General features: G+C 39.7%; 3 protein-coding genes across 4 annotated transcripts in view; all 3 read right to left on the reverse strand.

Annotated features, from left to right (window-relative positions):
* Window positions 1-13,253, reverse strand: part of LOC126559307 (uncharacterized) — a 116,388-nt gene that overhangs the window by 47,591 nt on the left and 55,544 nt on the right. The gene's annotated exons all lie outside the window — the stretch shown is intronic.
* LOC126557015 (sodium/calcium exchanger 3) overlaps window positions 1-13,253 on the reverse strand; it is an 87,615-nt gene that overhangs the window by 31,005 nt on the left and 43,357 nt on the right. Inside the window, exon 3 of one of the 2 annotated variants that reach the window (XM_050212650.1) lies at window positions 6,916-7,049. In XM_050212650.1, coding sequence (XP_050068607.1) covers window positions 6,916-7,049 — 134 coding nt within the window. Of the gene's footprint in view, window positions 1-6,915; window positions 7,065-13,253 lie in introns of both variants that reach the window. The other variant, XM_050212649.1, reaches the window with a different exon arrangement.
* LOC126559348 (uncharacterized) overlaps window positions 11,687-13,253 on the reverse strand; it is a 164,006-nt gene continuing 162,439 nt past the window's right edge. Inside the window, exon 3 of the mRNA XM_050215495.1 lies at window positions 11,687-11,701. The gene's annotated coding sequence lies outside the window, so the exon portion shown is untranslated. The remainder of the gene's footprint in view (window positions 11,702-13,253) is intronic.

Genomic DNA, 13,253 nt, shown 5'->3' on the forward strand with positions numbered 1-13,253 from the left:
TTGTTTGAGCGCGCAATAAATTACAATTAATATCTTATCCCTCACTTGCAATAGAGCGCGCGCCTCATTGCAGCGCGGCATCTATTGTGCGTCGTCTCGAGAAGGTGCCGTCTATTGTGAGGCTGTCCGGAAAAGCTTTTCAATAGGCTATGATGTATTTCATTTGACGGCAGTTTTGCGTCAAACCTCACCGTTTGACAAAAGGTGGAATACACCAGTGAAGGAAAGGTAAAGGTTGCTCGCACAGCCAACTGACATCACGTCCCAGCGCTGGGACACGCCCGCGTGAATCAATAGAGTAGCGAACGATAAATTGGCCAAATCAATGGAAAGCCGGTAGGACCGTAGGAGGAGGGAAGCATTTGTGTCGGTGTTATAGTTTGTCTGTGAAATGACTTTCAATTCATTGGCGTGCTGATGCCACCTAGCGCCACCGAACGCGCACCTTGGCGGAAGGACAAGTATTCCCAAGGAAAATTGCAACCGGCATTAAAATGAAAGTAATATTTCTTCTCCCTATTGTTCACTCGAGCTGTGGCGAATGTGTTTGAATGTGTATGTTATATGCACGGCTCGTTTCGATTGGCAACGGTGGAATACACTCATTCGTCGTTTAGAAATGGCACAGTAGAAATTGAATTAAATTTTATTTCTATTGGGTAGTTTCGGTTCATTCCTCTACCACCTGGCTGGCAGTATTCATGAACCTAGCTTCCGTTAACATTTGTGTTTATCATGTTTTATTCTTCCTTTGCACATAACTGTAGCATAAAGTTCGCGCATGGGCGCGGTACGGTAAGGGCCATTTACCGTTCGCGGTCTCTAGGCTATCGGTGTTCTTTTCATAAGCCGCGTAATTCTGGCCGTTACACCGTTGAAAAGCACGGTGTTGTGCGAAAAGCATACTTTTGGGCGCACTCGTACGTTCGTTCGTACATGCGCCAAACTTTGATCGATTCCGGCAGCCAGCCGGCGACCGTTGCTCGGTGATTGTGTCGTAAAACAATAGTACCGTAATTTGTTGGCTTGGTTTGGTTGGTTGGACAAAGAGCAAAAAGAAAAAGCATAGCAAACAATTTGAGCGCTCCAAAAACGAGCGCTCCCGTCGTGTGCCGTTTCGAGTGGTGAAGTAAAGTTGGGAGATGTGAATTTACTAGACACTGGACGTGCTTGGTAAATGGAAGTTTAACAGGTATCATTCATGGGCAACGCAAATGAAATGAAGTATGCTGCTAACCACGCTAAATGGTCCGTTTAATTACGCACAATTGATCAATTACAGTTGTTCTTGCGGTGAAAGACACACAGCCACACACAAATGTGTTGAGTTTCAAGCCGGAAAAGTGTATGTTTGCTATGCAAATTAGACAAAGAACGTGATTGTGATACAATTGTGGTCTGTGGGTTACCCAAAGCTATACATATAAAATATTATTATACTGTCAAAGTGAAGTCATATGCTAGAAATCGGTTTTAAACGTTCACATAGAGCATAATGCTTAGATTTAATTCATAAATTAGTTATAAAAGAGCAACAAAAGTTCTGGTTTTCTAAAGATATGATTAAACATTTCAACTTCTTAAGCTGATGTAAAATTCCATAAATCATACCAGACTTTTCAAACCTTTGCTAAAACATGCTCAATGTTCAATAGCTGAAAAATTTGTCAACCGTTCAATGCCAAACGTATCCATCCATCTACACCGTAACCCCATGTAACACCACATAAAACCTTATTCAGCAAGTAAACACATACAAGGGAAAGCAAAAAAAGAAAAGAAAACAAAACGACAAAAATATGTCGTCTACCGTTAAGCACAAATCATAAAGCTGCCGCATTTATCACGACAAGCAACCGAGTGACATTGGCGTTTTACGGGGATTGCACCCGGAAGCAGGTTCCATCCGTGACGTTCCAGTATGCCTGCCGAATGCTAACCATGGAGGAACATAAAACGTAACATTCGTGCCGACGCTTTCCCGGTAGCAACGGAGAAAACTGTAGATGCGTTCGCTCACCGCGTTTGATTTCACCTTATCCTTTTTATCGACATGGTGCCGAACGGGTGGGGCAAACAGTATGCCATTAGATTGGCAATAAAGCTTTAATGTCATTACAGGTATCTTATGATAGAATATGTGCCCATTTCCCGCGCAATGAATCAAGTTAGGAATGCGGAAGTGTTGTTGGATATGTAAGAATGTTTTTTCGGGTCTTTAAGTTTTTTTCCTTTTAAAAGAGAACATTGTTGACAGAATATAAGCTAAATGATTCGCATTTTTGTATCCTTAGCTTGAATAAGCATTGCATCATGTCTTTATGGTTGACATTTGTATGTCATCTCAAGCTGAGCGGAAGATGACGGCAAGTGAAAAATAAAGGGATAAAAATTAAATTGTAAACGATGAGCGCTCCACGCGGTTGTATGAAACTCCAAATGGATGAAATGGTTTACGCGACTGTAAGTAAAGTATGAACAAAAAACATAAACACACCGAAAAACGGGCACTCAAAATACCCAATGTCAACCGAACCGTCAGGGTTTATTGAATTCGTTGCCATAAATATAACTTTGTTATCGAGTGGTTGACGAAAGCGAAAGACCAACCAGAAGGCAAGACCATTTTTGTTAGCTCTCTTGGGTCGTCTTGAATGTTTTCCTTAGTTGGATGTAAAATATGTGTACCTTTTCATCAGAGAGAGAGAAAAAAAGCAGGGATTTTTATATTGTACCCTTGTTCTCCAATCGAGGCATTGAACATTTTTACTTCTCTTAGCTTTGGCGGATTATCTGAGGTAGGGATGCGAAACAGTGACTGCTGTGCGGTACAGGACCGACGCAAACAAAGAGAAACACACACATTCAACTTAACTATATCAAACTTTCCATCGTACCAAACACTATACAGGCTTCGAAATTGAAGCCGATGGATGAAATCGTAAAATCGAAGATAGCTTTTGTCACCGTGCGTATAGTGGCTGCTGGGTGGCTCGATGGATGGCTCAGCGGGTGTGAAAATGACCATACAACTAACCTTACGATGTTAAGGTTAGCTTTTGGTGCTGTTTTATCCTCGGGATCAAAAAGACTTTTTGAAAGTATGATTGAAGTTTGCATGATGCTTTTAATATGTGTAAATAAAATGGTTGGAATATTTGTTTTGATATTTTTTTATTTGCTCGGCTCGCGGCCATTTAGAAGACTTTCTCCAGCTTTGAGATGAGATAAATAGACGGTAAAATCTGGTATCATGGCAGTACATACACTTACCCTAAGCTCCGCTGATAGCAAGGATCATAGCTTACATGGTGCTGTTCGTGGTAGTTGGTGTAAGGTATAATGATGGCTTAACTTACCTGTAAAATAAAAACAAATAAAATAAATGTATTAATACATGAAAAGCAAAACGTTCCGACGAAGCATTAACTTAAATGTTTCATAAAAGATAATTTTCAATCCATTAATTTATTCCTAATACCGTGGAAGTGGTAATCTTCCTTCATTGGCTCAACATGTGTATACAATGTATGCATGCTCCAACCCGTAACCGTTGACCTTCAGAAGAAAGCACGTCGAGTGGCCGGAAACCTTCTCTTGGCAGCAAGCCAACCAGAGACTCCGAGGGAAAATCGTGAAAAGTTTTAATGAGCAATGAAATGTTCGTGTTTTATTTTCCTCCCATGCGGTTACGCCCGTTTCCTTCCAAATCGCAGAAAGCTCACGAATGAATAATTGGAGGTTTGTTTTGCACAAAACCGACCAGTTAAGGTAGGAATTTAATTTGCGACAGTTGGCGTTTGGGATGTTCCCTGGTGCTCCCAAGAGGCGTGTGGATTCAGCACGCATCTTTCGCCGCAATCAATCCTGAGCGGGTCGCGCATAATTAGTGGACTGTTACAGATTCACTTTGACACGCGTGTCGTTGCTGGCGGTGGCCGAATGTGCGGACACGACAGGCAGACGACAAATAAATGGACTGGTACGGATGGGTTGTGTTTGGGTTGAAAAGTTGGTTTGACAGATTAAATAAACCTACAAAAGATGAGGTTGTGGATGTACTTTTATTGTTCATAAGCGTCAGAAAGTCGAGTGGATTAGTTTACGAGTGTCGCCCTTTTCGGGAAGCTAACTTGAGGTGGGAAGCTATTTTATTTTTTGTATATTTCATTCAATAAATGCATTGCAGTGAGAAGTTTGCACCCGGAAGAAGAGACATCTGTAACTACTAGGGAACTAAAACATGTCTAAAGATTGTTTTATTATTTATTTAATTCCAATAGGACGTCTCCTCGCTATATGGTCCTGTGTAATGATTATTGTAGTGATATTCTAGAGGTTTCAAGGGAAAGCAATCGTTGAATGGCAACAGCAACTTTAAAATGAAAATTTTAGTCACAAACGTCCGATCGAATTATATTCCAAATGGAATAATAAATCTTCTCGAAGCCACATTAATCCAATTAAAGAAAATGTTACTCATGCAAACCGTACGACCATAAGACGGGTAGATGGGATGCAAACTTCCGAATAATTTCCTAGTGATATTTTGACTTTGATACTAATTAAGAGGATTACTAACTTACCCTAATGAATGATGAAAGATTTGGATTGTGGATAGATGTTCTTATCCCCGTTTGTTTTCTCGGTGAATTAAGTTAAAACTTTGATTTCATTCCATTTGAGATTGTGTGTATTTCTCAACAAAGCGAGCAATGTGAGGAGCAGAAAAGTCCGTACTTGTCATCGTTTATAAATATCATTTCCATAATCCTAAACCCAATTTGCAAACCATCGTTTTAAAACATCGATGAAGGCAAGTCGTAAAGAGCTTTACTTCACTTTCGCCATCAAAGTTTACGACTCCGCTGTGGGAAGCGTTCGTATCAAATGCTATTACTTGCTAGGTTTTTTTTTCCTCTCATGGGTAAGATAACGTTCGAACTAATGAAACGGAAAAGCACGACGTACAGGAAACCACCCACAGTGCCACAGATCAAAAGCTTTCTCTTTTTTCACCACGACGACGTCTTCATCATCATCAGCGTCGTTCAATTGGTATGTCCCAGTAATGCCACCACATTCGGGTCCCACCATGTGCTGGATGGGAACAGGGTTTTGGGTTGGTAAACCGCAGGAAAATTCTAGCTAACAGGGCTAACATTCTTTGACATGGTTGACTACGGCTGCTGATGTCCCTTCGAATAACCATCGGACAAAAAGAGAGGAAACCGCACAAAGTAAAATTACTTATCCATTGCAGTGACCGGTGTTGGTTTCTATAATCGCGAGCCGGTGAATTCATACGGGGGAAATCCGTAACCAGTGGATAGGACAATTTCCGTGCACCATGGGATGACCAGTTCATTTACCGACTGGTACCGTCAGTAGAACCGCCTGTATGTTCGCTTGCGATATTTGCTCTTCTTTATTGAAGCGAATTGTGCTTTGCAAGTTTATTCTCTTTGTTCGAGCGGAACGAAGTCATGCCAAACTTGCAAATTAGACAAAGTGTAGCAAAGAAGCGAAAAAAAAGTATCAAAAATACCGTCTGCCAATGTCACGACAACCATTGGTCCCTTCATTACCATTATTGATCTCAAGAAGAGGCTTTTTAAAGAGCATCCTTGATGGTGATGCTAGATGGCAAAGTAGGACCAGCAAGCACAGCGAACCAACTAAAACTTCTTTGTCTGGCGTAAAATCTGGCATGGCTTGTCCCGCCTCTCAATGTGCACCGATCAAAGGCAGTAAAATAGCGTAAGTACGTGGCTCCGTATTTAAGCTCAGTCACTCTGACGAGTTTCATTGCTTTAACGTGAAGTGAAGCGTACCCTCAACGAGAACGATTGAAAACATCGTTTAAATTAGGTCATCTCGATTGGATCCCTCCGTCCCGTTGAATGGATGGAAGAGAAAACGAAGAGGTTTATTTCATCAACGGAATAGAAGAACATTCGCCCAATAGACGGTACAAGGCGTCTATTTTCCTGGCACCTCCCGTCCATCGCGCCACACGCTTCACACACAGACGACCAAATTATTATCCCCGCAGTGCATCGACCCCGGCCGTTCCTAGAGTGCGATCTGGGTACGAGAGTGCAGTTTGCCTCACTGCTGGATAAAGCACAGATGGAAAGATTGCAAATATTTTATTGACTTTTTCGACGCCTGCACGAAAGTCACTCGAATAAATGCCCGCAGGGAACACAGGACTTCTGCTGTTTTCGCTGATGCCGCTGCTGCTGCTGATGATGATGATGGTGGCGATGGCATCCTTAGTTTGGCTATTCATTTTACACGCCAGGATGACGGCAATTGACTGTTCGTGAAGCAGACAGTACGTACGGAAAGTGTTTGTGCCACTCGAAGCTGTAATGTAGCAAGATGTATAACGATAAAGCAGGACCTATCAGGCGGAGGTGGTACTGTGATGAGAATTTGATGGTTTGTTTGTTTTTTTTAAGTTTTGGTTCGCTGTTCGCATTTACGTCGGTGCAACTCAGTTGAGTGAATTGACAAAGCTCTATCGGGAGATGCGATGCATTCAAAGGCTGCAATATTCAAACGGTGCCATAAATCCGCTCCAAGTATCGAGCAATCTGCTAGTGATTGTAGTTTTATCCCCTGAATTAGTGCAGCTTTTTGCACTGTCATCAGAAGAGAATGTGTTGGTTTTATTTTATGCTGCAAGTATTACTGCCCGAGGTATAAGGGACTAAAAAAGTTGAAAATTCACTAAGAATGGAGGAGAATCTATGTCTGTGCAAGATATTGCAACTTTGGTGCAGTGCAAGATTAAAGTAACTTTTTTTTTTCGATCGTGTGACGTTGAAGAAAGTTGTGTATTAATTGTCACAGTACTATCAAAGAAAGCTATGAAAATACAAATTTAAAATTGCTTAAGATACTCACCTTAAATTCTTTACTTTCTTTTATCCTAAGTTGTGCCCTAACAATATCACCAGCCTTCGGCCGTCCGAGCAGCGCCATTTTGTCTTCTTCCGTCAGCTCTTCGGGAGCTTTTCTTTCTGCCGCCTCGATGATACCTGTCACATGATCATCTGATGGTACGCGGGATGGATATGGACAGATATTCGGAAGTGTGACGTTCGGTCCATTCGACGAATAGAATAAAATACGAAATCAAAGAAAAAATCAATTAGTATCCAGTGCAAAACATGTTGGCAGCTGTAATGTCAATTGCATGACTGAAAAGTGTTTATAAAAAATGATACAAAATTTACAGGAAAACTTTAACATTAAAAGAACATAGTTTTTTTTTTGGACAAAACATTAAAAAAAACGAAATGATTAACAAAAAGCAAAGCACAAATAGAATATAAACATAAACTTATAAAAAAAAAACTAAAGCCAAATGAAAACTAAATAATATTTATGAAACAAAAAAAAAAAACAGAAAAAAATCACAAAAAAAAAGAAAAATTTAGACAGTTTTTTTAACGCATGAACTTCGCATGGTACATGGAACAGACGAATACAATCTAGTCAAGTCAAATAAAAAAGAAAAAAAAACAAACACAATGATCTGGAAAGTGAAACGATAGCTTGAGCATAATTTTCGCAGTTATTGGTTGCTGCTTGGTAGAAGGTGTTTGGGAGAAACTGATTTGCATTTGCATTTGCTGTGGCTCTGGTTGGTTGTCAACGACAATGGGCGTACGGGGTTGGGTAATTTGTATACGTGTTTTATTGTTTGGTTTTGTTTATGCAGCCTAAAGACGGCAAAACAGTGGCATGGTAATAGAGCGGACGTGGACGGTGATTTGCAAAACTGTGAAACAAGATTGTAAGGTTGTATTTAACTTTGTGGATTTTGGTGGGTTGTTGTTTTTCGATGTTTTCACAAGTGAAAAATTTAAGTGTGTGTGTGTGGGTTGGTGTGTGTAGGAGGATGTGAATTTTCGGCTTGAGATGGGAACGAGCAAAGTGATTGTGTTTTGTGGTAAGGTTGGTTGCACTGTACAGTGCACAACTTTTACTTGTCACTTTGCGTGTGGAAAGGACGTACTGGTACGTGGCAAGCACTAACAGGACAAGAGCACATAAATGCAAAACATACTGTGGAACACATGGGGGTGAGAGCTAAATTTTGCTCCCTTGGTGGTATTCTAGGGGTTGAAGAAAATTTTTTCTCTATCCGTAGCTGTTGTTGAATTTTCTGCGGTTGACTTAGATTGTGAATTTTTTGTGGGTTGAGAAAGGATGGTATTGTGCAACAACAGCATGGATTTGAAGAGAAATGAAATCCCCATTTGAAACTGTTGGACGATAGGGTACCGACTGCACGATTATATGTAAACGAGAAGGATTTGGAGCATGTGTGTATGTTTCTGTGTTGGTTTCTGTGTGCTAGAGGGAAAGCAATAGCTGGTGTTGAAATGGATAAAATTGTGGAACCGTGACAGGGGATGTGGGATATCGGCAAAGCTCAAAATTGTATGCCAGCAAAAGACGTGACGAGGATTTTGTTGATTTTTCTGATAAAGCAAAGCAATTTGTTGCAACGGAAAGAATACTGACAAACAAAAAATCTGAAGCAAACAAAATGAAATGCAAAAAAAAAAAGAAAAAACTGCTATAGCAAAAAGCATCGAGCTAGACGTCAAATGAGATGCAAAACGAGGATGGAAGCACAGTGACAAAATGGTTCTGCTGATGGTCAGAATGAAGCAAGCGCTAAAATTCAAACATGGTTCACATTTTTTGTGACTGCAATATTTACAAATCTTAAATGAATAAATGAATTCTTGAAAAAATGGATAAAAAACACATTGTTCAAAATTAATAAAAACTTTTATGACGTAAAAGGTGAGGTTGGCTCACCTACATGAATAATTAAAAAATTGATTAGAAAAAAACAATCGAGAAAAATGGAGCTTAGAACAATGGAAAAATAAAATAGCAAATCACGGTAACATAGAAAGCACGCAACAATCTAAACATGACGCACGTTTGTAGGCTTGTGGTTCAAAGCGTGACTAGATGAGAACGTAAAATCGTACTGAGTAAAACAAATACATCCCAAATCAAACAGGGGAACGCTAAAACAGAATAACATTGCTAGAGTCAAATTAGTTAAAATAATATGTACAATATATTTACAACCTCTACAAGATGTAAACGTGTTGGATAACAGCTAGAGTGCACAAACGGTGGTAACAATCGGTATGAAAAGGAATTCATTTACCTGGAGTGTGATGGTGGTGTTTTTTTTGAACGTTCATTATTGAAATTGGGAACACGTAGATTCCGTTAATTTATGGTTTTAGTATGCAAAGAATTTTAATTGAGGCAAGTAATCAACAAACAAAAAAATGTGCGAGCATGTGCGAGAACAACACTGCTTGTTTTTTTTTCGACATTCAGTTAGTAAACGACTGGGCGTCTCCATGGAAGATTAACCAGGCGTCTCCACTGGGCAAAGCAAAAGTTAAATGTGAGTTGAGGTTTAACGGCATAATTTGTATGTGTTTAACACGTTTGAACTATCAAATTTATCGTTTTTGTTTTTCCCTCTCACATACTATAAGCATGATCATGCAGCTCCCTATCACAACTACGTTCCACAGTTAAGAGTGCATGAGACAAAACTAAATAAACGCAACCACTCTTTGTTGGTAACAGCGGTGCTCGCATTCTGAGTGACACGGCATTCAAAGTGCTATAGGATTTTTTTAAATTATTGTTCATTATTGAATGTTATTTTAAGAAACTTTTTTATTTAAATGTTGTTATGATATTGTAATTTCTGAACGGAGGGGATTTTGATACTCTCGCTAGCGTTGATGAGTAATGATTAAGCATGGCGTAGAAAAACAAAGGCAAGGTGCATCGTGATGCAAATACATAAACTTCAGTGCATTTCGTCTCCCAGAAAGGCCTTCCCGTTCAACAGGGAGCTCAACGAAGCCGTGACAATAAGCTCTCCTCGAAAAGGGGTGCTTGCAAGAAACAAGGGAAGCGGTGTGTATTCGTGCAAGAAAAAAAAATATAGCAAAAAACAGTGTACATCCGGGTAGGTGAAGCTCAGAAAATATAAATAAAATGTGGCAGATATACAAACGAAAAAACGAAATGAAAGTATTACTTACAAAACAAACGCCATCCATCAATATTGCGCACAGTGACAACATGTTTTGCGTACACATTCGTGTTCAATTTGGAGTTGGGTCAAACATTGTGGTTATAGGTTTTGTTTTTTTGTTCATCGTAATGTGTTTTTTTAAACAACACCGACACGTAAGCGCAACGAAAGGTATCAATCGCATCCCAATTATACAATTTTTCAGGGTTTTTCGTTTTGTTTTTGCAGCCCACATCCGATGATCGCCCGACGATGGCGTTGGTCCGTTGTTTGTGGTTTTTTTTTTTGGTTTTCATTTGTGGATGTGTGTATGTTTTTTTGTAAGTCGATACCAATAGAATAGCCGGCACATAAGTGTGCCAGTGATTTGTTTTAAAGTTTTCCAATTCCAATTGATAAGATAAATACGAGAATAGGATTGAAGTTGATGCTTAGTTTGATGTTGATATCGGTATGTTACGGGACGTTGAGCAAACAGGGCCCATTGTACACACGCGCCACGTAATAGTAGATGATGCATGCCGGATTCAGATACAGGTTGTCATGTGATGCGGAATTTGCCGTAGACGTGTTGCAGATTCATATCGGTTCAGTGATGAACCGTGGACAATGGTACAAATTTACGTGCACAAATTGGTAGAATTTTCATCGTATCAGATTTATACATTCGTGGTTAAGCCGTAAGCGACAACAAGAGAGAATGAAATTAAGGAGAATTAATTGTAAGATTGCAACAGTGCATTGTCAATTATTAGCATCAATCACAGCCAGTGAAAACATCGGTAAAAGAGCGATGGTTTTAAAGAGATTGTAAAATTGAAACGAAGGTAGAGAAATAGTTTACACAAGATTGTGGTTTCGTTACAAAATTATATGTAAGCATCGAATAATTAGCAACAATATCGAGGAAGAAATTATTAGTAGGAGTTTATGTTAGCAGTGGAAGTCATAAGAAGGGCGATAATGATGACAGAACAGTTATCGTCGATGAAGTAATTAAGTACAACAGCAGTTGAACAGCAGCGTTAGTTGAATATACATTGGTAAATGTAAGAGACAAAAAAGAAGAAAAGAAAAGAAAAAGAGAGAAAACTATATAATACGAAATCAACAGTAAATGTACTACGAATAACGAAACAACGAAAAACCAGTTAAGCCATACTAAATCTACCGAAACACACGTAATATAACAACAGCAACGTTCTACGCGCGACCTTAATACCTTACACGGGGCATTTTGAAGTATGTCGGCTTTTATCCTAGCGGCATGGCGATTTTACATGTTCTACTGGCTAAATAAAACAACTCGAAACTAATGCTTCTACGCGCGCCTAACGAACTACTAGTAGTAATGAGAGGGAAATACTACGAGCGCAATAGCGGGAAGTTGAGCCGAGTAGAGGAGATGGATGGCAAACAAATGTTCCGTGGGCCGAGGACGATTGTAGCAAGAAGAGAGGTAATCGTTCATTTTGAACAGCATCATCAACAAATCAGAAGATATGGAGATAAAGAAGGGATTTAATCGTGTCTCAGGGAGATGTGGCTCAGATTGCTACTTTATAGAGAGTTGGCATCACATGCTTATAATGTCTTGAATGTGTTAACCTTGCATCAGTCCGCTTCTACACCCCACACAGCTAAATTGAAAAAAATATAGGGCCAAGCGGTTGCTGAATTCGTTCCTTGTGGGTACATTCAAGCATCCATTAAACAAAGCTTTGTTCGAGTTTGATTTAGATAGAATCCGATCCAGCGTCATTATTTAAAAAAAAAAATTTGATTTGTTTGCAGTTTAAATTTATTACCCGTAACTATCACTTACATCGGTAAAAAAGAAAATAAACACATTGTTGTACCGATACAGCGATTTAGAACATGAATTCCTCGAGCCAGTTACGCGAAGAAAACTCACATAATATCTACCATTCTATGTGTATGTGAGCTGCCACCTTCCAATGACGGTGTTTGTTTAGATTGGTGTAAAAAAAATTTTATGAAGTGATTATTTTCACAATATCTACCCCGGCTTCTGTGTATGGTACAATCGAAGATTTAATGTGTAGACTGTGAAATTGAACTTTGCCAAATCCCAGTACCCTCACCCACCCAGGGGTTGTCTAGCAATGGGCACGGGAAACGAGCAAAGATTGCATATTTGATAGTGGAAGAGTAATGGGATGTTTATCTTATCCACGATCGTCGGTTTTAACGGACGCTAAAATGCGAGTGCAATCCACGAGCGGCAAAGCTGTAGCGGTAGTGGGTGTTTTAAATGCTTGTATGGTAGAGGCTGAAGGTACAATAATAATAATAATAGTACACATTGTTTACCATTGTGCGGAACAATAATTCAATTGTTTCCTCTCACGAAGAAGCAAACAAGATTGATGTTTCGTTTGGTATTTAGATCAAATCAAATTGATCGTGAAATGAAAACGATTGTTAAAGCTATGGTGAAACGATTCAGGATATTTTTACCGATTTTGTATGAATTGGAATAAATTGAATAAATGACTGTCAGCAAGACAGTACAGTCCAAAAAGTGATCAATATTTGCAATAAAATCATAGTCAATGCTGAGTGAGCAGTAATGTTGGGCTATATTCGCCGCGTATACAGAACATGCCAAATATATGACGCTTATATCGCTATCTTTCATGGTCAAATTGCACCTGTTTCGGGGTGCTCAAATAGATAATAAACCAGCTGAAAGGACACCTTTCGATTCTATTGTTCAATCCAATCAGGTCGCTTTTGGGTGCGGAATCAGTTTTCCTTCCCATGTGAACGACTTCGCGCCATACCGCCATGTAACCGGGGTTTAATGAAGTTGTCTTCATATATAGTTCGGCACGGTTGGGTTGTGCAAGATCGGGAAGAAGCTCACGGTAGGAGATGAAGTATGTGTTTTCCGCCGATATGTCACACCGGACCGATCCATTTGCCAGCGAAACCCCGCCAAGGATTGGTTTGGAAATGGGAAAAATTAACATTCTGTGCACGGTGTGTTCTCTTATCTGAAGGATCCCGGTTTGCTGGCTCAAGGGAGGTTTAGCGCAGGTTGTGCCGTGCCGCTGTTGTTTCTTTTGTGTTGACTAACGAACGGTGAATAGATTACAGGGAGTATGGATGTTTGTCCAGT

Source organism: Anopheles maculipalpis, chromosome 2RL, assembly GCF_943734695.1.
Source record: "Anopheles maculipalpis chromosome 2RL, idAnoMacuDA_375_x, whole genome shotgun sequence".
Lineage (NCBI taxonomy): Eukaryota > Metazoa > Arthropoda > Insecta > Diptera > Culicidae > Anopheles > Anopheles maculipalpis.